Source organism: Carcharodon carcharias, chromosome 21, assembly GCF_017639515.1.
Source record: "Carcharodon carcharias isolate sCarCar2 chromosome 21, sCarCar2.pri, whole genome shotgun sequence".
NCBI lineage: Eukaryota > Metazoa > Chordata > Chondrichthyes > Lamniformes > Lamnidae > Carcharodon > Carcharodon carcharias.
In genome coordinates this window covers 34,254,859-34,281,018 of record NC_054487.1, presented here as the reverse complement: position 1 = coordinate 34,281,018, position 26,160 = coordinate 34,254,859, and the positions used below count along the sequence as shown (strand labels likewise).

The 26,160-nt window shown below is 42.1% G+C and overlaps 1 protein-coding gene across 2 annotated transcripts in view; it reads left to right on the top strand.

Moving 5' to 3' along the window:
* The first annotated feature begins 210 nt into the window (after positions 1–210).
* The window catches only part of nup50 (nucleoporin 50), a 78,212-nt gene continuing 52,262 nt past the window's right edge, over positions 211–26,160 (top strand). The window contains exons 1-3 of one of the 2 annotated variants that reach the window (XM_041215577.1): positions 212–421; positions 18,882–18,984; positions 20,883–20,961. In XM_041215577.1, coding sequence (XP_041071511.1) covers positions 20,893–20,961 — 69 coding nt within the window. In that variant the 5' untranslated portion in view covers positions 212–421; positions 18,882–18,984; positions 20,883–20,892. Of the gene's footprint in view, positions 422–18,881; positions 18,985–20,882; positions 20,962–26,160 lie in introns of both variants that reach the window. The other variant, XM_041215576.1, reaches the window with a different exon arrangement.

Here is a 26,160-nt window from a genome sequence, read left to right as displayed (position 1 = left end):
TGATTCAGAATTGTCAAATTTCTGTCTCGTGGTTCCCAGTAGCTTTAATTTTAGGCAAAAAGGCTTTTTTAAAGATTGCTGAGCCCTGGTGGAGTGGTTTGCCCCCACAGTTGAACATTTCCCTTGCTTACCAGCAGGTTCTGAGTGAGATGCTGGATAGACACCAACAGAGTTGTCCTCGCCCTGCTGCTGCTGCTTGTCCAGCGGAGGGGGCATGCGCGTGGCGCGGCCCGCCCTCCGGCACAAAATGGCGGAACTTGAACACAGCTGAAGCTGTGAGAGGGGAATTGAGGGAAAGAGCGTGGAGCAACACTGTACAAAATTCAGAGATTCAAAAGGGAAAATCAGCATTATAACCTTGAAAAGGCCTTAACGGGGGCAGGGCGACTGACATCGATAAAGACAGAACCACCTACTGCAGGTGAGCAAAGCTTTTTCTACCTTACCCTGTGCTCGCGGCGAGAATTCCCAGATTCAAATGGAAACCGTTGGTTTGCGCCGCTTCAAAAGAAAGCCTGAAATTTACAGCGATGCTGGTTGAAATGCACCTATTTAGGGACGGGAGCAGGGTTGTATTTGATATCTGGCTTCTTTTGTGGATGTAGATGTTGCCCAGGAGGGGTAATATTTAAAATAAAAGGATAAGCGGCATTTCACCGAGGCCTGGACTCGGCGAGCTCTGAGGAACTGATCGTCTGGTCGCCGCGCTGGCTCTCTGATCAAGATCATTTCCCTTTTTCTACACCCCAGCGTTTGGCTTTTTTTCTCGGGGAATGTAAAACTGAGTGAGCCGCTGAACGGTGTGAAACGGTTGCGCTGACAGTGTTCCATAACCGGGTGGTTGCTGCCTTTCTTTAAAACGCACATTCATCTTGTGGCACGAACGAGTCGAGGAAACTTGCTGTTCCTGGTCCCGCCCCCCGTGCTGGCGGCCGGCTCCGAGCTGCTTTTTGATTGGTCTGTTCCCTTGTCAATCAAAGTCGACGGTCGGCTCCACGTTAGGTTGCGCTCCTTGCTCTGGCCACACGCGGGCTGAGAGGCTGTTACCAGGGGGGAGTGGGGGTGGGGGACATTGCCACGGTCGAGAAAGGCCATCATTGTTAATTATGTTGAATTAAGAGAGAATTTTTATCTTTTAAAAGATGATGTTGTCAAGGTTAAAATTCCTCCAGCTGGTAAAGGAATTGAGCTCTTGTCCCAAGGTATGCCCTCGTTAAGTAACCGGTAACCGGTTTCCGAATGGTGGAGTGGGTGGAGGAGGAAATTGATTGCGTCTCCTCCCCCAACTTTTTCACCAATGGTGTACTTTGGTAAATTCAGATCAGACCATAAGAGTTTCCAAAGGCCATTTCATAATGCATTATGTCTGAGTTTACAGATTTGTCGAGCACTGCAAGTCAGGAAATTTCCAGGTTTGATCTCTGATCTGTGATGAATTTGCAATCTCAATAGTATCCTGAAAATGCTGTGCAGCAACATCGTACACAGGTGATGCGACTTCCATGCTGTGCACGTTCTACGTTTTGTTTTTGTTTTCCTCTTTTTCCTCTTTTTCATGTTTAATTTAAATGCCTGTGAAGTGGTTTGATTAGTTATTTCTTTGGGGAGGTTAATTCAGTCTCTGCCTTTCATTCTTTTGAGATTTGAGCTTCGCTGACACAGTTGGCATTTGTTGACCATCCCTAATTTCCCATGAGAAGATGGTGGTGTGCTGACATCTTGTCTGCTCCATCTGGTGCAAGGAATCAGAAGATTTTGACCCAGCAACAATGAAGGAATGGCGACATTGTTCCAAGTCAGGATGGTGTGTAGCTTGGAGGGAAGCTTGCAGGTGGTGGTGTTCCCAGCTATCTGCTGCCCTTGCCCTCCTAGGTGGTAGAGGTGCTGTTGAAGGAGCTTTGATGAATTGCTGTAGTGCATCCTGTCTATAATTCACATGGCTGCCACTGAGTCAGCAATGGAGGGAGTAAATGTTTAAGGTGGTGGATGAAGTGCTGATCAAGGAGACTGCTTTTTCCTGCATAGTGCCAAGCTTCTGGAGTGTTGGAGCCATACTCCTGCAGGCAAGTGGAAAGTATTCGATCACACTCTTGATTTATGCCTTGTAGATAGTGGACAGGCTTTAGGGAGTAAGGAGGTGAGTCAGTTTCTGCAGAATTCCCATCCTCTGACCTGTTTGTATAAAATAGGAGCAGAAGTAGGCCATTCAGCCCTTCAAGCCTGCTCTGCCGTTCAATAAGATCACGGTTGATCTATTTGTGTTTCAAGTTCTACATTCCCATCTACTGCTGATAACCTTAGATTCTTGTTAGGCAAGGGAATAGATCTACCTATGCCTAAAAAATATTCAATGACCCCACTTCCACGGCCTTCTGAGGCAGAGAATTCCAAAGTTGCAAAACTGTGAGTCCTATGAGGGTGACCTCGCTTTTTAAAACATTGTTCCCCGGTTTCCTCTTGTAATAAAGAATAGCATTCCATTAGCCTTCTTTGATTAAGTGCTGTACCTGCATACTAACTTTTTGTGACTCATGCACTAGAATACCCATGTCCCTCTGCATCTTGGAATTCTGCAGTCGTTCTCTGTTTTAAGTAATACTCTGCTTTTTTATTCTTCCTGCTGAAGTGAACAGCTTCACATTTTCCCACATTATACTCCATCTGCCAGATCTTTGCCCACTCGCTCAACCTATCTATATCCATCTGCAAAATCCTTATGTCGTCATCACAACATAATTTCCTACCTGTCTTTGTGTGTCGTCTGCTACCATGCCTTCATTCCCCATCATCTAAGTCATTGATGTAAATAGTAAAAAATTGAGGCCCCAGCACTCATCACATCCTGCCAATCAGAAAAAGACCCATTCTGTTTTCTGCCTGCCAGTCAATCATCTATCCATGCTTGTATGTTACCCCATACACTGCGAACTTTTTTTTCCGCGGTAACTTTTGACGAGGCACCTTATCAAATGCCTTCTGGAAATCCAAGTACAGTAAGTCTACAAGCTCCCCATTATCCACAGCACATGTTACTCCTTCAGGGAATTCTAATAAATTGGTTAAACATGATTTCCCTTTCACAAAACCATGCTGACTCTTCCCAATTACCTTGTGTTTTTCTCAGTGCCCAGCAGTAACCTCTTTAATGATCGATTCTAACACCTTCCCCATGACAGACATCAAGCTGACTGACCTACAGTTTCCTGGTTTCTGCCTCCCTCCCTTCTTGAATAGAAGGGTTATACTTGCTACTTTCTGATAGAACCTTTCCAGAATCTAGGAAATTTTGGAAAATTAACATTAGCCTCCTCTTTTAAGAGCCTAGGTTGCAGTCCATCAAGACCTGGAGATTTGTCAGACTGCAGCTCCATCAGTTTGCTCAGCACTGCTTCCCTAATGATCGTAAGTTCCTCCTTTCCACCTGCTGATTTGTAGCTATTACTGGAATGTTTTTTGTATCCTCTATATGAAGACAGAAGTAAAATATTTCTTCATTTCACCCATCATTTAGGACCAACACTCGCTTTACATACTCTTTCCTTTTTAAATAACTAGAAACTCTTGCTATCTGTTTTCACATATCTAGCTAGCTTCCTCTCATACTCTTAATTTCTTTCTCCTGATTAACCTTTTAGTCATTCTCTTCCATTCTTATGCTCTAACCAATCATCTGACCTGCCGCTCATCTTTGCCCGGTTATATGCTTTTTCCTCTAGCTTGATGCTTTCCCTAACTTTTTAGTTAACCATGGATGGTGGATCCTTCCTTTAGAATTTTTCTTTATTTTTGGTGTATTCTGCAATACCCCCTTTAATGTCAGCCACTGTTTTTTTGATCAACCCCCTAGTCTAGTATCCCAGTTCAATTCAGCCAGCTCAGCTTTCATGCCCCCATAGTTGCCCTTATTTAAGTTTCAGACAGTAGTCACTCTTCTCCATTTCAAACTATATGTAATCATACTGTGGTTGCTGATACCTAGGGGTGCCTTTACTCTGAGACCATTATTTAATCCTGTTGCATTACATAATACCAAGTCGAATATAAGCTGCTCTCTGGTTGGTTTTAGAACGGGCTGCTGTCAGAAACTACCTCAAAAGTATTCTATGATCTCCTCACCCAGGCTGTTACTGCCAATCTGATATTTCCAGCTTAAATGTAGATTAAAATCACCCATAATTATTGCTGTCCCTTTACCACAAGCATTCTATATTTTTTCTTGTATACTTTGTCCTACATTGTGGTTACTGTTAGGGGACCCTTAGACCACACCCACTAATGACTTCTTTGCCCTACTATTCCTGATGATCTGAACCAAGGCCATTTCTAACGATTGCACCAATGCCATCCTTGATTAACAGTGATACCCTTTGACCTTTACCTAGCTTCCTATTCTTCTTGTGTCATATACCCCTCTATATTCAGGACCCAATCCTTGTCATCCTGCAGTCACGTCTCCAGAATGGCTCAGATCATATTTGTTTACTTCAATGCGTGCTATAAATTTGTTTACTTTGTACCTGAGTGCTGCATGCATTCAGATACAGAGCCTTTTGTTTTGTCTTTTTGTTATGTGTCTAACATCTAGTCTTGATTGTTGGTGCATTCTTAGGTTTTTTTCTCTCTGTCCCTTCCTGCCAGTCTCTGATCCTCATTTCCCATATTACTATTTTCCTCTCTTACCTTGTCTCTACTCTTTGATATGCCACATATTTCCACTATTTATCCCTTGCCCCCACTAGTTACTAAAACCCTCTCTACTTCTAGTTGTATGGTTCACGAGCACACTGGTCCCAGCATGGTTCAGGTGTATACAGCTCCCACTTTTCCCAATACTGGTGCCAGTGCCCCACAAACTGGAACCTACTTCTCCCATACCAGTCTTTGAGCCATGCATTCATCTCTCTAATTATATGTACCCTATGCTAAATTGCACGTGGCTCAGGTAATAATCAAGAGATTATAACCTTTGAGGTTCTGCTTTTTAATTTAGTGTCTAGCCCCTGATACCTAGTTCTCCCTATGTAATTGGTACCTACATGGAAGCGACTACTAGATCCTTCCCCTCCGACTACTAGGTCCGTCCCCTCCGACTACAAGTTCCTCCCCAGCCTTGAACAGAAGTCCCACACCCTGGCACCAGGAACGAGAGTCTGGACTCTCACTCATTGCCGTAGAGAGCAGAGACAGTCCTCTTCAATGTACTGTCCCCCACTACCGCTGCATTCCTTTTTGCTGCCCCACTTAAAAATGGCTTTCTGTATCACAGTGCCATGGTCAGCTCACTCGTGCACCCTGGGGCCCCCACTCTCATCCAAACAAGATGAGAGAAACTCAAACCTATTGGGCAATTGCAGGGGTGCCACTCATGCACTCCTGCCCTCTAGGTCCCCTTACCTGCCTCACTCACAATCATACTTTCCTGTCCCTTATTGACCAAATTAGAAGACCCTAACCTAGGGATGTGATTGCCTCCTGGTGCGAAGCATCCAGGTAACTTTCCCCCTCCCTGTTGTGTCGCAGCATCTGCAGCTCCACTTCCAGCTCAATGATTCTGAGCTGAAGTTCCTCGAACTGCAAACACTTACTACACACATGTTTGCTCTGGATCACAGTGATATCCAGGAGCTCCCACATGCTGCAGCCTTGACACATCACCTGTCCTGCTATCCTTAATGCTTTTTTAAGTAATTCCTGAATAACATTATGCACTTATTTATGTTGCTTTTTTATATATTTTAACTTTACCACCAACTTGTGTACTGTTTTAAATCTTAGGAACAGAATAGACTTTAAAAACTTACCAGATACACACCAATCAGCTAGCTCCTTTCCCTGTAATAGAGTAAGAACCAATTCCAAGCTCTCAGGTTTGCACTCAGTTTGCTTAGCTGCAGCCACAATATTTATATGTCTGGTTCAGTTCAGTTTCTGGTCAATGGTAACCTGCAGGATGTTGATAGTGGGGTGACTCAGTGATGGCAGTGCCACTGAATATCAAGGGTAGATGGTTAGATTCTCTCTTGTTAGAGATGGTCATTGCCTGGCAGGAATGTGACTTGTCACTTATCAACCCAAGCCTGAATGTTGTCCAGGTCTTGCTGCTTATGGACACTGACTGCTTCAGTATCTAGCCAAAAGTACTGAACAAATTATCAGCAAACAGCTAAAAATAGTTGGGCTGAGGACACTACCCTGTGGAATTCCTGAGGTGAGGTTCTGGAGCTGAGGTGATCGGCACCAAGAACCACAACCATCTTCCTATTGTGCTAGGTATGACTCCAACCTGTGGAGAGTTTGCCCCCTGGATTCCATTGACTTCAGTTTTTCTGGGGCACACAGTCAAATACTGCCTTGTTATCAAGGGCAGCCATTCTCACCTCTCCTCTTGCGTTCAGCTCTTTTGTCCAATTTTGGACCAAGGCTGTAATAAGGCCTGAAGTCGAGTGGGCCTAACAGAATCCACAACTTGAGCAACAGTAAGCAGATTATTGCTGTGTGAGTGCTGCTGATAGCACTGTTGCCAACAATTTCCATCACTTTGCCGATGATCGAGAGTAGACTATTGATGGTAATTGATTGGAATGGATTTCTCCTTTTTGTGGACAGGATAAGTGTGGGCAATTTTCCACATTGTTGGGTCAATGCCAGTGTTGTAGCTGACAATTATGGAATTTGGTATGAAACTGTTCAGAAGCTTGTGTGCGACATTTTAGAGGCACAAACCATTTGATGTTTTCCCTCTTAAAATGGACTTGTTTAACATATTGTGGGATATAATGGCAACATCATGGTGAACTGCTTTGTAGAGCAGTGTAAGCTTACTCAGCTGTTTTTGTTGCATTGTAGGCCACTCCAGTTCAGCATAGATGTAAGGTAAAAGCAAAATATGGTGGATGCCGAAAATCTGAAACCAAAGCAGGTAATATTGGAAAAACTCAGGTCTAGCAGCATCTGTGGGGAGAGAAACAGAGTTAACGTTTCAAGCCCATATGACCCTTCTTCAGAGCTGAAACGAACTGGAAATGTGATGAAATCTATACTGTTTAAGTGGGTTGGAGCAGGTGAAGCTGGGTAGAAGGCCAGAAATAGGTGAGGACAAAGGAGAAGTTGACAAAGATGTCATGAACTAAAAGACAAAGGTAGTGCTAATGGTAATGGTAAGGCCTAAGAAAGGTGCTGATAGTGGCGTAAAGGTAAGAAAGCAGAATGTGATAATGGCAGAACAAGGGTAACATTGGGGGGGTGGTGGGGGAGGATAGAAAATTAGACAGAAGGGCAATTTTTAAAAAGGATAAAACCATAGATAAAAGAATAAAAATTAGTGAATAGAAAATGAATGTAGAAAAAAGGGGATTAAAAAGTGGGGTGAAGATAGAGGAGAAAGTTCATGGTCTGAAGTTGTTGAACTCAATGTTAAGTTCGCAAAGCTGTAAAGTGCCTAATTGGAAGATGAGGTGCTGTTCCTCCAGTTTGCATTGGGCTTCACTGAAACATTAAGGCAGGCCAAGGATGGACATGTGGGCATGAGAACAGGATGATGTGTTCAAATGGCAAGCGACAGGGAGGTCTGGGTCATGCTTGTGGACAGACCGGAGGTGTTCCGCAAAGCGGTTACCCAGTCTGTGTTTGGCCTATCCAATGTAGAGGAGACTGCATTGGGAGCAGCGATTACAGTAGACCAAATTGAAGGAGGTGCAAGTGAAGTGTTGCTTCACCTGAAAGGAGTGTTTGGGCCCTTGAATGGCGAGGAGATAATGGGGTAGGTGTTGCACTTTCTGCGGTTGTATGGGGAGGTGCTGTGTGAAGGGGATGAGGTGTTGGGGATGACGGTGGAGTGGACAGGAACGGTTCCTACGGAATGCTGACCGGAGATTATCTGTATCTTGTTGCATGCTAGGTGTGGCATTTGATGGATTGAAAGTCATTTGTCATCAATGGGACCATTCTCTCAGTACACCTAACCCCCCCTGTATCTGTACTTGATCTTCCAGCCCACAAATGGGTTGGTATGAGGTAGTCATCTGCAAAAGGAATTTGTCCCAAATCCAGAAAATCAGGCTATCTCCTATGTCATTTATGTACAGCAGGAACATCAGGGGACTAAGGGAAATCCCCTGACTTAATGTGACTGTTTCCCCCTATCAACAGTAACATATTGACTACTCTTGATTAGCCAAGTTTCTATCCAGTGTTGGGGTTCACCTCTTACCCCATAATTAATTGGTCTTGGCTGGGATTTCACATTACGAATCCTAAGGAATTCCTTATAATGTACCAGTTCAGGATTGGCATGATTTCCACGCCAACTCCCTGTTGCTGTCTAGTGATTCCTGCTGCAACTGTGTTCAATGAAAAGAATCACTGCTCACTTAGCCTCCTGATACATCCTGTGGTTCATGTGTGCATTGCTTCTATTCATGTCATTTTACTTTCGGCTTTATTTGGTGCCGTGGCAAATGAATGTGTGAACAGGAAAGGCATGCTTGTGTTGCAACTGATTGTAGTTAAGATTTCATAAGGATTGTCCTGCTATTTGGAAAAATTGAGTAAGATAAGCAATGTTGCTCCAGTCATTTATTCCCTTCTTAAAATTTGCGTTTTAATGGGTTGTTTTTCAAACTCAAGAAAGGTACACAGAAGTGTTGGGCCAATGGTCAGTGCTAGGACTACTGCCTGCCTTAATATATATTAATGACTTAAACATGGTGTACTGGGCAGATGATACAAAACTTGGAAGAATTGTGGGCAGTGAGAGGGGTAGTGATGGACTTCAAGAGACGTAGTCTGGTGGAATGGGCAGACAGGTGGCAGATAGTGGTATTGTTGCTGGACTAGCAACAGAGACCCAGGGTAATGCTTTAGGGGTTCAAATCCAGCCACAGCAAATGTGGAATTTGAATTCAATAAAATTCTCTATTTAATAAAAATTGCCAATTGTTGCAAAGACCTATCTGGTTCACTGATGTCCTTTACGGATGAAAATCTGCCGTCCTTACCTAGTCTGGCCTACATGTGACTCCAGACCCACAGCAATGTGGTTGACTCTTAAACGCCCTCTGAAACAGCCTAGCAAGCCACTCAGTTGTACCAAACCACTACAAAGTCACAGAAAAGGAATGAAACTGGACAGATCACCCGGCATCGACTGAGGTACCGGAAACAACAACAAACTCAGCCCTGTCAACCCTGCAAAATCCTCGCTAACATCTGGGGGCTAGTGCCAAAATTGGGAAAGCTGTCTCGCAGACTGGTCAAGCAACGGCCTGACATAGTCATCCTCACGGAATCATACCTTACAGATAATGTCCCAGACTCCACCATCACCATCCCTGAGTATGTCATGTCCCACTGGCAGGACAGATCCAGCAGAGATTGCGGCACAGTGGTGTACAGTTGGGAGGGAGTTGCCTTGGAGGTACTCAACATTGACTTGGTACCCCATGAAATCAGGTCAAACATGGGCAAGGAAACCTCCTGCTGATTACCACGTAACACCCTTGCTCAGCTGATAAATCAGCGCTCCTCCATGTTGAACACGACTTGGAGGAAGCACTGAGGGTGGCACAGGCACACTGTGTACTCTGGGTGGGGAAACCTCAGTGCCCATCACAAAGAGTGGCTTGGTAGCAGCACTACAGACCGAGCTGGCCGAGTCCTAAAGGACGTAGCTGCTAGACAGGGTCTGTGGCAGGTGATGAAGGAACCAACAAGAGGGAAAAACATACTTGACCTCATCCTCACCAACCTGCCTGCTGCAGATGCATCTGTCCATGACAGTATTGGTAGGAGTGATCACCAAACAGTCCTTGTGGAGATGAAGTCTCGCCTTCACATTGAGGATACCTTCCATTGTCTTGTGTGGCACTACCACTGTGCTAAATGGGATAGATTTCAGAACAGATCTAGCAACTCAAGACTGGGCATCCATGAGGTGCTATGGGCCATTAGCAGCAGCAGAATTGTACTCTCACACAATCTGTAACCTCATGGCCTGGCATATCTCCCACTCTACCATTACCATCAGGTCAGGGGATCAACCCTGGTTCAATGAAGAGTGCAAGAGGGCATGCCAAGAGCAGCACCAGGCGTACCAAAAATGAGATGTCAACCTGGTGAAGCGATAACTCAGGATTACTTGCGTGTCAACTAGCATAAGCAGCAAGTGAGAGAGCTAAACAATCCCACAACCAATGGATCAAATCTAAGCTCTGCAGCCCTGCCACATCCAGTCGTGAATGGTGGTGGACAATTAAGCAACTGACTGGAGGAGGAGGCTCCACAAATATCCCCATCCTCAATGATGGGGGAGCACAGCACATCAGTACAACAGATAAGGCTGAAGCATTTGCTGCAATCTTCAGCCAGAAGTGCCGAGTGGATGATCCATCTCTGCCTCCTCAGGAGGTCCCCAGCATCACAGACACCAGTCTTCAGCCAATTCGATTCACTCCACCTGATAGCAAGAAATGGCTGAAGGAACTGGATAATGCAAAGGCAATGATCCCTGACAATATTCCGGCAATAGTACTGAAGATTTATGCTGCAGAACTTGCCATGTCACTAGCCAAGCTATTCCAGTACAGCTACAACACTGGCATCTACCTGGCTATGGAAAGTTGCCCGGATATGCCCTATATACAAAATGCAGGACAAATCCATCCCGGCAAATTATTACCCCATCAGTCTACTCTCAATCTTCGGTAAAGTAATGAAAGAGGTCATCAACAGTGCTATCAAGCAGTACTTGCTTAGCAATAACCTGCTCACTGATGCCCATTTTGGGTTCTGCCAGGGCCACTCCACTCCTGACCTCATTACAGCCTTCGTCTAAACATGGACAAAAGAGCTGAACTCCTGGGGTGAGGTGAAAGTAACTGCCTTTGACATCAAGACAGCATTTGACCAGAATGTGGCATCAAGGAGCCCTAGCAAAACTGGAGTCAATGGGAATTTGGGGAGGGGGGTGTGGGGATGGGAGAACTCCACTGGCTAGAGTCATGCCTAGCACAAAGGAAGATGGTTATGGTTGTTGGAGGCCAATCATCTCAGTTTCTGCAGGAGTTCCACAGGGTAATGCTGTAGGTGCAACCATCTTCAACTACTTCATCAGTGACCTTCCTTCCATTATAAGGTCATAAGTGGGGATATTCACTGACGATTGCACAATCTTCAACATTTGTGACTCTTCACATACTAAAGCAGTCCATGTCCAAATGCGGCAAGACCTGAACAATAACCAGGCTTGGGCTGACAGGTGGCAAGTAACATTCACGCCACACAAGTGTCAGGCAATGACCATCTCCAACAAGAGAGAATCTAACCATCGTGCCTTGGCGTTCAATGGCATTACCATCACTGAATCACCCACTATCAACATCCTTGGGTGGGGGGGTGGTTTACCATTGACCAGAAACTGAACTGGATTAGCCATATAAATTATTCTGGCTACAAGGGCAGGTCAGAGGATAGGAGTCCTGCGACAAATAACTCACCTCCCGACTCCCCAAAGCTTGTCCACCATCTACAAGGCACAAGTCAGGAGCGTGATGGACTTCTCCCCACTTGACTGGATGAGTACAGTTCCTGCAACACTCAATAAGCTGGACACCATCCAGGACAAAGCAGCCCACTTGACTGGCACCACATCCACAAACATTCACTCCCTCCACCACTAACGCACAGTAGCAGCAGTGTGTACCATCTACAAGATGCACTACAGGAATTCACAAAGACTCCTTAGACAACAACTTTCAAACCCATGACCAGTACCACATAGAAGGACATGGCAACAGATAGGTGAGAACACCGCCACCACCCGGAAGTTCCCCTCCAAGCCACTTACCATCTGATTTGGAAATTTATCACTGTTCCTTCACTGTTGCTGGGTCAAAATCCTGGAACTCCCTTCCTAACAGCACTGTGGGTGTACCTCCACCACATCGATTGCAGCAGTTCAAGAAGACAGCTCACCACCACCTTCTCAAGGGATGGGCAATAAATGCTGGCCCAGCCAGTGAAACCCATTTCCAGTGAATTAATTTAAAAAATTACATTTATTCTAGAGAAATGTGAAATATATTTTGGTGGAAAGAACAAGGAGCGGCAACACAAAATAAAGGGTGCAGGAATAAAGGGACTTGGGTGTTCCCAGTATTCTGGCGAGACCATATAAGAATTATGGTGCAGGAAGTGGCCGTTCAGCCCATCAAAGCTGCACCAGCCAAAAAAAGGAAAAAAGAAACTGGCCGCTCATTTTTAATCACACTTTGCAGCAACTGGTCTGTATTCTTGCAGGTTATAGCACTTCAGGTGCAGATCAAGATACCTTTTAAATGAGTTGGGCATTTCCGCCATGACCACCATCTCTGAGTGAAAAGGTTTTTCCTCATGTCCCCTATAATCCTTCTACCAATCACCTAAAATCTGTGCCCTCCCTGGTAGTTGATTCTTGAGCTAGAGGAAACAGATCTTTTCTGTCTACCCTATTTAGGCCCCTCATAATTTTCAATCAATACATCCCAGCTTTTGTATTCAGCACTTTGTCCAATAAAGGAAAGCATTCTATTTGCTTTCTTTATCACCTTATCAACCTGTCCTGCCACCTTCAGGCACCTGTGGGCATGCACTCCAAGGCCTCTCACTTCCTCAACTCCTCTCAATATGCTCCCGTTTATTGAGTATTCCTTTGCTTTGTTTCCCCTCCCCAAATGCATTATCTCACATGTTTCCAGATTGAATCTATTTGCCACTATTCCGTCCACTTAACCAAACTATTGATATTCTGGAGATAGCAGCTATCCTCTTCACCATCAACTACATGGCCAATTTTTGTGTTATCTGCAAATCTCCCAATAATGTCTACTACATTTAAGTCCAAATCTTTAATATATACAACAAACAGCAACACTGAGCCCTGTGGAAACCCCCTTCAATTTGCAAAAAACATCCATCGACCGTTATCCTTTGTTTCCTGTCGCTGAGCCAATTTTGGACCCAACTAGCCATCCACCCCTGTATCCCATGGGATCACACTTTTTAACCAGTTTGCCATGTGGGACCTTGTCAAATGCCTTACTAAGGTCTATGTAGACAACATTCACCGCACTACCCTCATCAATCCTCCTTACTTCCTCAAAAATTCCTATTAAGTTAGTAAAACACGGTCCTCCCTTAATAAAACCATGCTGACTGTCCCTGATCAATCCGTGCCTTTCTGAGTGACAGTTTATCCTGTGTCTCGGAATTTATTCCAGTAATTTGCCCATCACTGAAGTCAGACTGACCGACCTATAATTTTCTGGCCTATTCTTTGTATAACTAAGGATGATTTGGCAATTGGGTTAAGGGATAAGTCAGGAGAGGTGCAGTGGTAGGCATTTCTCGAGATATTTCAGAATACTCAAAAAAGATTCATTCCAGTAAGAAAGACTCTAGGGGCAGGATACGCAATTTGTGGCTAACTAAGGAAGTTAAAGACAATCTCAAATTGAAAGAAGAAGCATATAATATTGCAAGGATGAGTGGCAGGTCAGAAGATCAGACAGAATATAAAAAACAGCAAAGAATAACTAAAAGATTAACAAGGAGGGGGAAATTGGAGTACGAGAGAAAGCTAGCTAGAAATATAAAAACAGTTAAGAGTTTGTACAGGTATTTAAAAAGGAAAAAAAAATGTGTTGGTTCTCTAGAGAGTAGAATGGGGAAGTGGATGAAGGCGTATTGTAATATAGTTCATCTTTTTCTGTTTAATAATTTTTAAAAATTTTATTAAAAGTTCATCAGTTGACTCCTGTAGCAACTCTCCACGTAACTAAACAAAAAATAAAAGTTACAATCTATCAAGCCGGGTTCCACCCTGGGATCTGGCTTGCCCAGAAGTAGCACCAGCTGATGTTATTTCTGGGCAAGCCAGATCCCAGGGTGGAACCCAGCTTGATAGATTGTAACTTTTATTTTTTGTTTAGTTACGTGGAGAGTTGCTACAGGAGTCAACTGATGAACTTTTAATAAAATTTTAAAAAATTATTAAACAGAAAAAGATGAACTATATTACAATACTCCTTCACCCACAACAGCGTTACAGATATATACAGCTTTGTAAGGACAACACAAGTCACAAAAGTTATCCCATACTCTCATGATCTCAGTAAATACACAGTCCATGTATACCAATAGGTGACCTCTGGTCAGACACACCACACTCTGAAACCAAATGACAGATGTCACCCTAAACAAATGCTTCGGATCTCTCCTCAACTCGGCGCACCTCACCCCACACACACACACGCCCCCCCCCCCCCCCCAAAAGCCCGAGCCACTTGTCATACCATGAACCAACTGGTCTCACTGAATTCCGCCTTTCACACATAGTTTCCAATCTCCACTTTCGAAGGACCCACTTTGGAATCTTCTCCCAAACGACACTTACTTTCTCTCCAGATGCCTTCCACAAGGATCCACCTCCAGGGCTTCAAGCTCTCCTGGATCGCCACATGCTCTCAAGCTTCCTTCCGCACACTCTCTCTTACTGACTAAGCCGTGCCAACCGAACACCACTGCTTCACATGCCCATAGTAAAAAGTTACAGATACTTAGTTGGCTTCTTGCAGGCTATATTGTTTTAAACCTGCTTCTTGCAGCTTCTCCCTTGAAGCTTGGAGCCTTTCTCTGCTCCTCATTCTTAACTTCACTTAAAGACAGGAACCTGGAAATGGTCCTGTTATTTTTTGACTTAACTGTCCTCTTGGGACCTTTCGTGTTCCACTCCACTGGATTTGGGGACTTTCTTCTTTAGTTCTTGGAACCTGCTCCTTAAAGTCCCCTCTCCTGTTTTCTGCTTCTCTTGGCAGCTGGCTTCAATTTTAGTTTGGACTTGCTATCTGTCCCTCTCCTATGCTGCTTCAGCTAGCAATTCCTTTCAACTTCAGAGCACACTGACAACTGAACTCAGACTGCTTTCAGTTTCTCTGTGTATGAGGGGGGGCCTCTCTCTTTTTCTCTGGACCCCTGTTGCTAGGCAACAGCGCAGTTTTTTTCCTACCTTGTTTTAACACTCCTTCAAGTCATAAAACCTCATTAAAATGCAGGCATCTTTTAAAGTGAAACTAAAACTCTGGTTTCACCCTTTTAACCCACAAAATACAGAAATACAAATTAAACTTAGATATTCTTTATTCCTAATACCTCCAAATACATACACAACTTACTTAAAACTATCTCTATTTTATAACAAATTAATATTGGGAAATAAGGAAATGGTGGATGAAATGAACAGATATTTTGCATTGGTCTCCACTGTAGAGAATACAAATAAGATCCCAGAAGTAAGTGTAAATCAGGAGCTGAAAGGGAAAGAGGAACTTAAAACAGTTACAAACACCAGGGAAAGGGTACTGAGAAAATTATTCGAACTAAAAACTGGCAAGTCCCCAGGTCCTAGTGGACTTCATCCCAGAGCCTTAAAAGAAGTGGCTGTTGAAATAGTAGGTTGGTTTTAATTTTCCAAAATCCCTGAGATTCTGGAAGGATCCCATCGGTTTGGTAATTAGTGAATATAACTCCTCTATTCAAGAAAGGAGGGAGACAAAGCAGGAAATTACAGGCCAGTTAGTTTAACACCTGTAATGAGAAAAATGCTGGAATCTATTATTAAGGAGGTTCTAGTGGGGCACTTGGAAAATCTGAATGCAATCAGGCAGAGTCAACATGGTTTTGTGAATGGAAAGTCATGTTTGACTAATTTATTGGAGTCCTTTGAGGAAGTAACAAGCAACATGGATAAAGGGGGATCTGTGGGTGGATGTGCTGTACTTCGATTTCCAGAAGGCATTTGCTATAAGGCATTGCTACATCAAAGGTTATGATGCAAAATAAGAGTTCATGGTGTAGAGGGGCATATTAACATGGATAGAGGATTGGTTAGCCAACAGGAAACAGAGTAGGCATCAATGAATTATTTTGGGATTGGCAAGATGTAACATGTGGAGTGCCACAGTGATTAGTGCTGGGGCCTCAACTATTTACAATTTATATCAATGACCTTGATGAAGGGACCAAATGTATCGTTGCTAAATTTGCTGATAGGGCAAAGGAAAGTAAGTTGTGAAGAGGGCATAAGGGATCTGCAAAGGGGTATAGATAGGTTAAGTGAGTGGGCAAAAATTTGGCAGATGGAGTAAAATGTGGGAAAATGTGAATTTGTCCTCTTTGCCAGGAAGAATAGAAAAACTATTATTTAAATGGTAAGAGATTGCGGAACTCTGAGGCACAGAGGGTGTCCTGGTACATGAATCACAAAACATTAGTATGCAGGTAAAGCAAGAGATTAAGAAGGCAAATGGAATGTTGGCTTTTATTGCAAGGGGAATGGAATATAAAAATAAGGATGTTCTGTTGTACAGGGTGTTGGTGAGACCACATCTGGCGTACTGTGTACAGTTTTGGTCTCCATATTTAAGAAAGGATATAAATGCGTTAGAAGCAGTTTGGAGAATGTTCACTTAACTCCCCATCACATGTATCAGTCATCTTATGAGAAAAGGTTGGACAGGCTAGGCCTGTATCCATTGGAATTTAGAATAGTGAGAGGTGACCTTATTGAAACACAAAGATCCTGAGGAGACTTGACAAGGTGGATGCTGAAAGGATGTTTCCCCTTGTGGGAGAGTCTAGAAGTAGGGAGATGTAGTTTAATTTAAGGGATCTCCCATTTAAGACAGAGATGAGAATTTTTTTCTGAGGGTCATGAATCTCTTCCCCAGAAAGTGGTGGAGGCGAGTCATTGAATATTTTTAAGGCAGAGGTAGATAGATTCTTGACTAAGAAGGAAGTTATGTCGGGGGTAGGTGTGAATGTGGAGTTGAGGCCACAATCTGATTGACCATGATCATCTTGAATGGCAGAGCAGACTTGAGGGCCTGAATGACTTAACCTTGCTCCTAATTTGTATGTTTGTATCTATGCAGAAATCTTTGGTGGTAGGAGAGCTTGAGAAAATGGTTAACAAGGCATATGGGTTCTTGGACTTTGTAAATAGAAACCTTGAGAGCCAAAACACCTGGAGTATTATGTCCAGTTCTGGGCACCACATTTTCGGGACAATGGTGGAAGCTTTCAAGAGGGCACAGAAAAGATTTGCAAGAATGGTACAAGGGCTGAGGGACTTCACTTATCGGTGAAGCAGGCGTTGGTCTCCTTTTGAGAAGAGATGATTGAGAGGTGATTTGACAGAGATGTTCAGAATCGTGAGAGGTCTACACACAGTAGATAGAGAAACTGTCCCCTTTGGCAGAGGGACTGAGAATCAGAGGGCACAAATTTGAGGTGATTGACAAAAAGGAAACTTGAGAATATATATTTTTATGCGTTGACCAGGATCTGAAATGCACTGCCTGAGAGAGTGGTAGAAGAAGATTCAATTGTGATTTCAAAAAGGAAGTGGATAAATATCTGAAGATAATAAAATGTGCAAGGTTACAGGGAAAGGGCAGATGAATGGGACTAGCTGTGTTGCTCTTGCAGAGAGGTGGTATGGACTTGATGGGCTGAATGGCCACCACCTGTATCACAACCACTCTGTGATTCTAGGATGTAAATTTTGCACAATAGATGAAAGAAGCAAAGAGAATGCCAAATAGATTAAACAACATTAGGGCGTTGCGGCTTGAATTACTGCCCTATATTGTAAATACATTCATGCGCCATGCTTAGCTAATTGATTTATATTGAGGGGCCTAGATAGGTAGCATGGATGGGAAAGACTTGTTTCCGTTGGTAGAGGAGTTAACAACCAGGGGGCATACATTTTAAAGTAATTGGCAGGAGAATTTGAGGGAAGTTGAAAGAGAATTTGGGCGTCTGGAGCCCAGTACCTGAAAGGGTGTTAGCGGCAGAAGCCTTCAATTGACATAAAAAAAAGTATGAGAGGTGCCATAATGTACATGGCTAAGGACCAAGAACTGGAAAATGGTGTTAGGCTAGATAGTTCTTTTCAGCTGTCACAGACACAATGAGCTGAATTGGTTTTTCTTCAATGCTGAGAGTTATGTTATTGCACTTAGTATTTAAGATTAAGTATTTTAAGTATTAATGATAAGTTTAAAATTGAATGTTTCTCAGATTTTTTTTTCTCTGGGTGAAGTTTGTGATGCAGCTTTGGTTAAGTAGTTAAGATGAAATAAATTAAGCCAGCAGATTGAGATGCATTGTAACTAAAGCATAAGCAATGGACAAGACAGGTAATGTTTTGTACCAGATAGTGTCAGGCTAGCAAGCAAAGCTAGTGGTTCATCTGCAATTCTGGATTCTGATTAACTTTTTGCCTTTAAACAAATAGAGTTGCAATTTGTGATTTTTAAACAGAACATACAGAGGTCTGTGATCAGAATTAGTACAGATGTATTCTAGTTTTTGAATTATTGCAGAAAAATGTTGCCAGAAAATAATGCTTATCAAATGATTATGAGGCAACAATCTCTTTTAAGGGTCTGGGTGATGTCATAAGCTGCAAGAGTGGTTTATAAAGTTACTTGAGCTCAAATTTAGCTGCTACCAACCTTTCATAACTTAGTTGCCTCCTAATCACCCTCCAAACTGATGCAAAGCACCAATTCCCATATAAATGAGAAGCATTTGAGCAACTTCCATAATGTATACTCTTGAACAGTCTCTGGGTGGAAGATAAGAACTACACTGATGGAGTTAGGACCCCAGCTGAGAAGAGATAATCAACCAAAATAAAGATTGGTCTTAAATTTAATTGTGAGAAATTAAATTTAATTCTTATAGTTATTTTCTTCTGATACACACATGGCTGGAAAGGCCATCTTGAGTAAGGGGAATTAATCAAGGTAAGTAATATTATTTCTCCCTTTGTCCTTTAGATTGGGTCCTCCACTTTATTAGTTCATTTTCTCATAACTTATGTTGGATTTAAACCTTCCTGAATGAAATATGGCACACCCTGTTTCTAATAAAGAGTTTGTGGTAAGTAATTTCTCATTATTGGGTCACAACTTGTGGAATACAGATGCTACTTTATGATTCCACAGTATAGTCTTTGTGGGGAAATTGGGTGGCACATTGTTTAGATGCTATTTTGTATTTGGGATAAGAATTAAAATCCAGCCAACATTGAGGGAATGAATATCTCCTTTGGTTTAAGCATCTTGGGTAAAATCATTTTGGGCTGTTTCTTTTTTAAACCTTTGGTCAAATTTCTCCTCTTCACGCAAATATTGACTTTCTGTTGGGGAATGGCGCCAGGTATCCTTAAGTGCTTTTATTCAAGTATTAATACAAATAGCGTCTTGTTTTTATACAGTATCTTTAACGTAATAAAATGTTCCAAGGCACTTCACAGGAGCTTTATTAAGCAAAATTTGACATTGAGCCAAAGTTAACCTAACAAGATTACAGTTGATAGGAATTATATTTTAATTGACCAAATTTTGGGCTTTTCTCTATTTTTGCTCTTGACATACAATGATTAACTTAATATTTTTGCTTATTTTGGTAATTGAAGGCACAGCTTCCAATGGTGGAGAATTAAAATTAGTGATGCTCAAGGCCAGAATTGGAAGAGCACGGATATCTTGGAACATTGTGGGGCTGGAAGGCGTTGGAGTTGGGGAGGCAGGGGTGGTGATACCATAGAGGGATTTGAGAATAAAGCATAGGAATTTTAAAATCAAGCTATTGTTAAATTGGGAACCAATGCAGGTTAGTGAACACAGTGTGATGGATGAATGGGGCATGGTGCGTGTTAAAGCATGGGCAACATAGTTTTAAATAAACTCAAGTTCATTATTAATGCTGGAGTCTGGATTATTCACACAAAATTTGCAGATTGAGTGGAGACTAATTCTGTAGATTTGAGTTTAAAATCACAGCTGGCATTTGTATAAAATGGAAGGAGTATTGTCTTGTTGGAGATTCTATCTTTAGGATACTCTGTCAATTTGTCTGCTCATGAATGTAAGAGACCTGTTGACACTATTAGAAAAAGTGTGTTCTCCCAGTTCCCTGCTGAATATTTCTCTGTCAACCAACACCGCCATAAGCTGATTATCTGGTCATTCAATACTTGCCTTGTATGGAACCTTGCTATTTGCAAATTTCTTATATAAGCAACTGCAGTTCAAAAGTATAAAAGCAAAATACTGTGGATGCTGGAAATCTGAAACAAAAACAGAAAATGCTGGAAAAACTGAGCTGGTGTAACAGCATATGTGGAGAGAGAAACAAAGTTAATGTTTCAAGTCCATATGATCCTTCAGAGTTCAAAAATAATGCATTTGGTGCTTCAGTGCACAAGATATGTTATATCTTTCCTTTTCCTATTCCCTTTTCCTACTGTCTTCATGCACCTTGTAGACTTTCTGCTTTTGTCCTGTGGCACATTAATTCTTTAATGGCTCTCTGCCACATAACATATTAAATTATAAATCCTTAAGTATAATTATGTTATGTAAGTGAACATGGCAGTCAACTTGCACACAGTAAGGTTCCAGAAACAAATGAGAATCTTTCTTGGCTGTTTTGGTTGCAGGATAAATATTGACCAGGGAAACGCCCTTTTTCTTTCAATTGTCCGTGTAATTTTTTACGCTAATGTGAGATGAAAGACCGGGTTTCAGCTTGAGGTGCCATCTGAAACACCCCATTTCTATCAGTGCAGTACTTCCTCAATACTGCATTAAAGGTCAAAGTTAGCCTAACAAAATTACAGTTGATAAGAATTATATTTCCATTGACCAAATTTTGGGCTTTTCTCTATTCTTACCCTTGATATACAATGATTAACTTAATATCTTTGTTTATTTTGGTTTCAGATCAGTCATCCAGCAATGTTAAAAGAATAATTTTTGCTAATTTTGTTTCAGTAACAACATAATGGCAAAGAGAACTGCAGACAAGGAACTAACTGACCGGAATTGGGATCAGGAGGAAGAGTCTGAAGAGGTGTGTACACAGTCTCTGTCAGGGATGAATGCTGTCAAATTGCCATATTAAAGTGTAAGGTTTTTCTGGGTTTGATTGCAGCAGTGTTGGTGGTAGTAGTGGGTTCAGGGATAAACAGCAGTTATCTATACAATATCATGTTAAATGTCAAGTGGGGGGTGGGGTGGTTTGGAGGGCGAGGTTGAACTGAACCTGAGTCCATATGCCAAATTTGATGGTTCTGCATTGGCAATTGGTAAAGAGTGAAGCAATGTTTAGAAAGTGTTTAAGACACTTTTGTATCTGCTGATTGTGGAATGAGAGTCTATCCAAATTGATTGGCTTAGAGAAAATATCAGAAAACTAATATTTGTATTTGTAGAATGAAAGTGCATTGGAATTACTTAATCCTGTAATGAACAGAATATACTTTTCATGCTTTGCATTCCAATATTGCAAAAGACCCATCCTTAGTAATGTCATGAAGCTATTAATGAATATAATATTTTGGAAAATATTTTTTTTAAAATAGAGGTTTGGTCTGCGGGAATGTCTTGATTGGATTAAAGCCAGCTAGTCTGGGTGCTTTGAGATGTGCTAGTTTTGATATGTAAGAGAGATAACTTGTATATGCATTTTTTGAATAAAACGTTAAAGAAATGGGGTGAAAACTTGAAGCCTTTCTAACAGCTATCAAGCAATATGTTTATATTACTAATAAAATTGGTACAATGAATGGGATTTCATTGTTAAAAAGTAAAGTTCAAAGAGACTGTTTGACAGTGAGAATTTGAATTCCATCAGTGGTGGTAGGTATAACTTCAGTAGTTTTCAGGTGTACAGGCAGAGGCAATGTAAGATCAAAAGGCAGCTGCAAGCCTTCAGCTGGCTCCACAGTGAAAGAATCTCATGTTGAATTTGTACAGTGAAAATGCTTTACCTGGTGTGTGCTTAAGTCTATGGGTTGCTGTTGTGTTAATGGAGATTAGTTTGGGAATTTGTTAAAAGTTATGAAAGTAATTTGTAGCCATGTGTACATATATTTTAACCTGTGTAAATTGATCAATGTTTCATTTAGTTTAATGTAAAACCTGGAGAACTAATGGTCTGATTCCTGAGTTTAGAATCACATCTCAAACACAACACTTAAAATTGTAGGTTATGACAGTTGTTTAAAGTTTCCCTCTGGGATTTTTTAAATTACTCCACTTTAGCAACTGCATCGGTTATGACAGTAGTTTCAGGTGTATGTCAGATGAATCTTTTATTTCCTCACTGCTGTTGGGATACAGCAGTCAAAAGCCTATTCACTGGAGTACTGTAAATACTTCTTGAGATCTGAAGGTGAGCATAGCACAAATTAAATAAATAGTATAGTGCTGTTAGGGTATGTGTATGAGCGGTGGGCGATATCACAAAAATGGCAGTGCTTGAACAGGAGCTTTAGGTGTATCTGATAAATTGTTCGATAGACAAAATACCACTAAATTTATTTATCGGCCATACCCTGGAGGTACCCCTTCAAGATGCACTACTTGACCCCTCTGAAGTCCCAATGCACTGACTATGTGAGAATTGCCAAGTTTGGACTTCTGATAGGCAATTCCCCTGCATCTGGAGCCCTCCAAATAAGTCTCCAACTCAGATTACCCAGGAAAAGTTAGAAGGATTCAAACCATTTCTAACTCCTAGGTAACTATACTACTACCCCCCACCCATCCCGGCTCCCCGCTGGACACACGCACCTGGGGGATTAAGTCCGTTAAAAGTCTTTGACGTTGAGGAGAGTTTACTACTGTTGCTCACGCTTTTGCCAGATGTTCTGTGACGCATCTGAATACCATGATTTATTAGTTAATACCGCGACTTGACTATCTGCAATGAGCGAACAGGTGTTCTAATTTTTGAAGCTTCAGAGAGCCAACGTAGTAGCCATTCTGTTCCCTGTTCTTAGGTTGTTAGCATGTAGATAAGTTGAGCTCATTGCAGCTTCCTTATGCAGAATTTCCTGTCCAACACAGTAAGCTTACAATTGGCTCATGTTATTTCATTTAATCTGATGGTAGGACAGAGGTGGATTGAAATCTAGTTTGATTTTTCTAAAGAATATTAATGAGCCACAATAAGAGTTTAAAGGTCCAAAAGCTTCTTTGAGAAGCTACAGAGAGAAGGTAAGTGTGTAAGCTAAGTGGGAGGGGGTGCGTGTGTCCAGCGGGGAGCCGGGATGGGTGGAGGGGTGCTAGTAGTATAGTTACCTAGGAGTTAGAAATGGTTTGAATCCTTCTAACTTTTCCTGGGTAATCTGAGTTGGAGACTTATTTGGAGGGTTCCAGATGCAGGGGAATTGCCTATCAGAAGTCCAAACTTAGCAATTCCCGCATAGTCAGTACATTGGGACTTCAGAGGGGTCAAGTAGTGCATCTTGAAGGGGTACCTCCAGGGTATGGCCGATAAATAAATTTAGTAGTTCTGTCGAAGGGTCATGAGGACTCGAAACGTCAACTCTTTTCTTCTCCGCCGATGCTGCCAGACCTGCTGAGTTTTTCCAGGTAATTCTGTTTTTGTTTTAGTGGTATCTTGTCTATAGAACAATTTATCAGATACACCTAAAGCTGTTCATGGGATGATTCTGTATGCTAGCTAGACAAAGGCTGCAGCCTAGAATTAACCTCTGCTTTGAGAACATTGTATTTCGATGGCTACTGGCCTTAAATTGACAGTCTCTTGCTCTGATCCTTTTCTTAGCATCCATTGTTGGAGAGAGTTGGAATAATTTGAGCCAGGCATCTTGGGGAAAGCTTTACTGACTTTAAACGTCTGGAGTATATTTTCAAATTTTGCCTCATCTTGATTTGATATAGTTGCTGCTTTTCAATAAAATTTTGGTGGCTGACCTTGCATAGTATTACATACAGCACAGAAATGGGTCATGTGGCCCAACAGGCCCAAATGCAGTATACTGGAACATGTGAAATAGGCATGGTAGGCTACATAGGTAATTATGTGGTATTAAGGCTAGTGACGGGTTAATAGGATGCTAACAGCAAATTAGGAACAGATGCTGGACATGCAGAGGCAGTTAAGTACTGGCTGTACCAGGAACCAAAATTTGGCCACTAGATTGGAATTTGGTAGACACATAAAGAATAGTCTTTATTTCCTTTGAGTAAATACCCCTCAAGCTAGGAAACTTACGTTTCCTTAATGTTTTATATTGTAACCATAGCATTCCTGATGAGGATGACATAGGATTGAAACCTAAGTAATATGAGAGCCTGTGTACATGCTACCTTCATAATTGGATAATTGTTTTTCATTGTAAATCAGTGATTAGTTAGTGGGTGCGATTTTTTTTTATTGTGGATTAAAAGTGTAAATAGGCTGTGTGTATGAGATCCTGCAGTTGAGCATCATCTATGTACATCTATGCATGCTATCTGAACTCCATACCCTGCAGAAAAAAAGACTTGCTTGAAAAGTATTTCATATGTAACTACAAAACATTCGCAACATCAAAGAGGTTATTAAAAACAATGCTCCCTTGAAGCCTTCTCCCGCTCTTCTTCCAATCCCATCAATGTGTCCTATTCCTTTCTCACCCATGTGTTTATCTGTGTGGTCTCACTTCATTCTCCCAACCATATTCAGTTGCAAGAGAAAATTCTATCAAGCTACCCATGTCTGAAAGCAACTTTTCAGCACATTATAAATGACCAAATAACATCATTAATGTCAGCCAGACTGCAGAGTATTCAAATTTCAGCTAGGTACCGCAAAGCTCCAAAAGCACATGCAGTTGCACCCAGTAGCCAGAAGAAATAACCTAGAAACTAACATATGAGTGGTTCATGGTTCCTTTAAATGCTAGTGGGGAGGAAAGTTTCTGGCAGTGGACAGGCAGTGCAGAGTTGTCTTCATTTTGTTTATGTTGTGTTCAGCTGTGCAAGGTTGAGGCAGGATGTTGGCTGGAATGTGGAGGTTGAAAATGGCAGAGCTGGCATCAAATCAATTTGTGTTGCCATCTTGCTGTTCTGTATGTTACCAGAGATGATTTGGCACATGCATGCAAAACCCTTAACCAAGGTGGTATCTTACGCATTTCTTGCCAGTGCATCCTGTTTCACATTTTCTGTTGTGTGGCTACGTAGTGGCAAAAAGGTGCCACATGGCTCAATTTAGCTCCTACGTTGTCTTTCACGATCTCAAGTACTTCAGCCAATGAAGAACTTAAGAAATGACCTGTTATAATGCAGCAAGATCCTATGAACAGCTATGAGATAATGACATCTCTTACAATTTGAGAAATAAATATTGGCTAGGATAAAAGGCACAGTGGCAGCATGGATAAGAAAACTAGTTTTATGGAATGGAAAAAGATGCACAATGGGGTTCCCCAAGGTAGGTACTAGGACCACTGCTTTGCATGACAATGATTTAGTCTTGGATATACAAGACACAATGTAAGTTTGCAGATGGCACAAAACCTGGAAGCATTGTCAACAGTGAGGAGGATAGTGATGGATTTCAAGAGGACATCACCAGGCTGGTAGAAAATGCAGTCACGTAGCAGAGGAAATTTTTAACGCAGAGAAGTGCAAATCAATGCATTTTGGTAGGAAGGAAAAAGAGAGGCAATGTAATCTCTAAAGGGAATACAGTTCTAAAGTGGGTGCAGGAACAGGGAAGCCTGGGGGTAAAGTTGCACAAATTGTCGAAGGTGGCAGGGCAGGTTGAGAAAGTAGTTAAAAGGCAAACAGGATTCTGGGCTTATAAAGCAAAGCATAGAATGCAAAATCAAGGAAGTTATGGTGAACCTTTATCAATCACTGGTCCAGCCTCAACTGGAAGTTTTTAATTCTTCCACGGGATGCGAGCATTGCTGGCAAGGCCTGCATTTGTTGTCCAACCCTAATTGCCCTTGAGAAGGTGGTAGTGAGCTGCCACCTTGAAACGCTGCAGTTCATCTCATGTAGGTATGCCACAATTTTTAGAAAATTAGTTCTTGGATTTTGATGTAGCAGCAGTGAAGGAAGAGCAATATAGTTCCAAGCCAGGGTAGTGTGTGGCTTAGAGGACAACTTGCAGATGGTGGTGTTCCCTTACGTCTTCTGTCCTTGTCCTCCTAAGAGATAGAGGTCAGAAGTTCGGAAGGTGCTGTCAGAGGAGGCTTGGCCAGTTGCTGTAGTGCATCTTATAGATGGCGCACACTGCTGCCAGCCA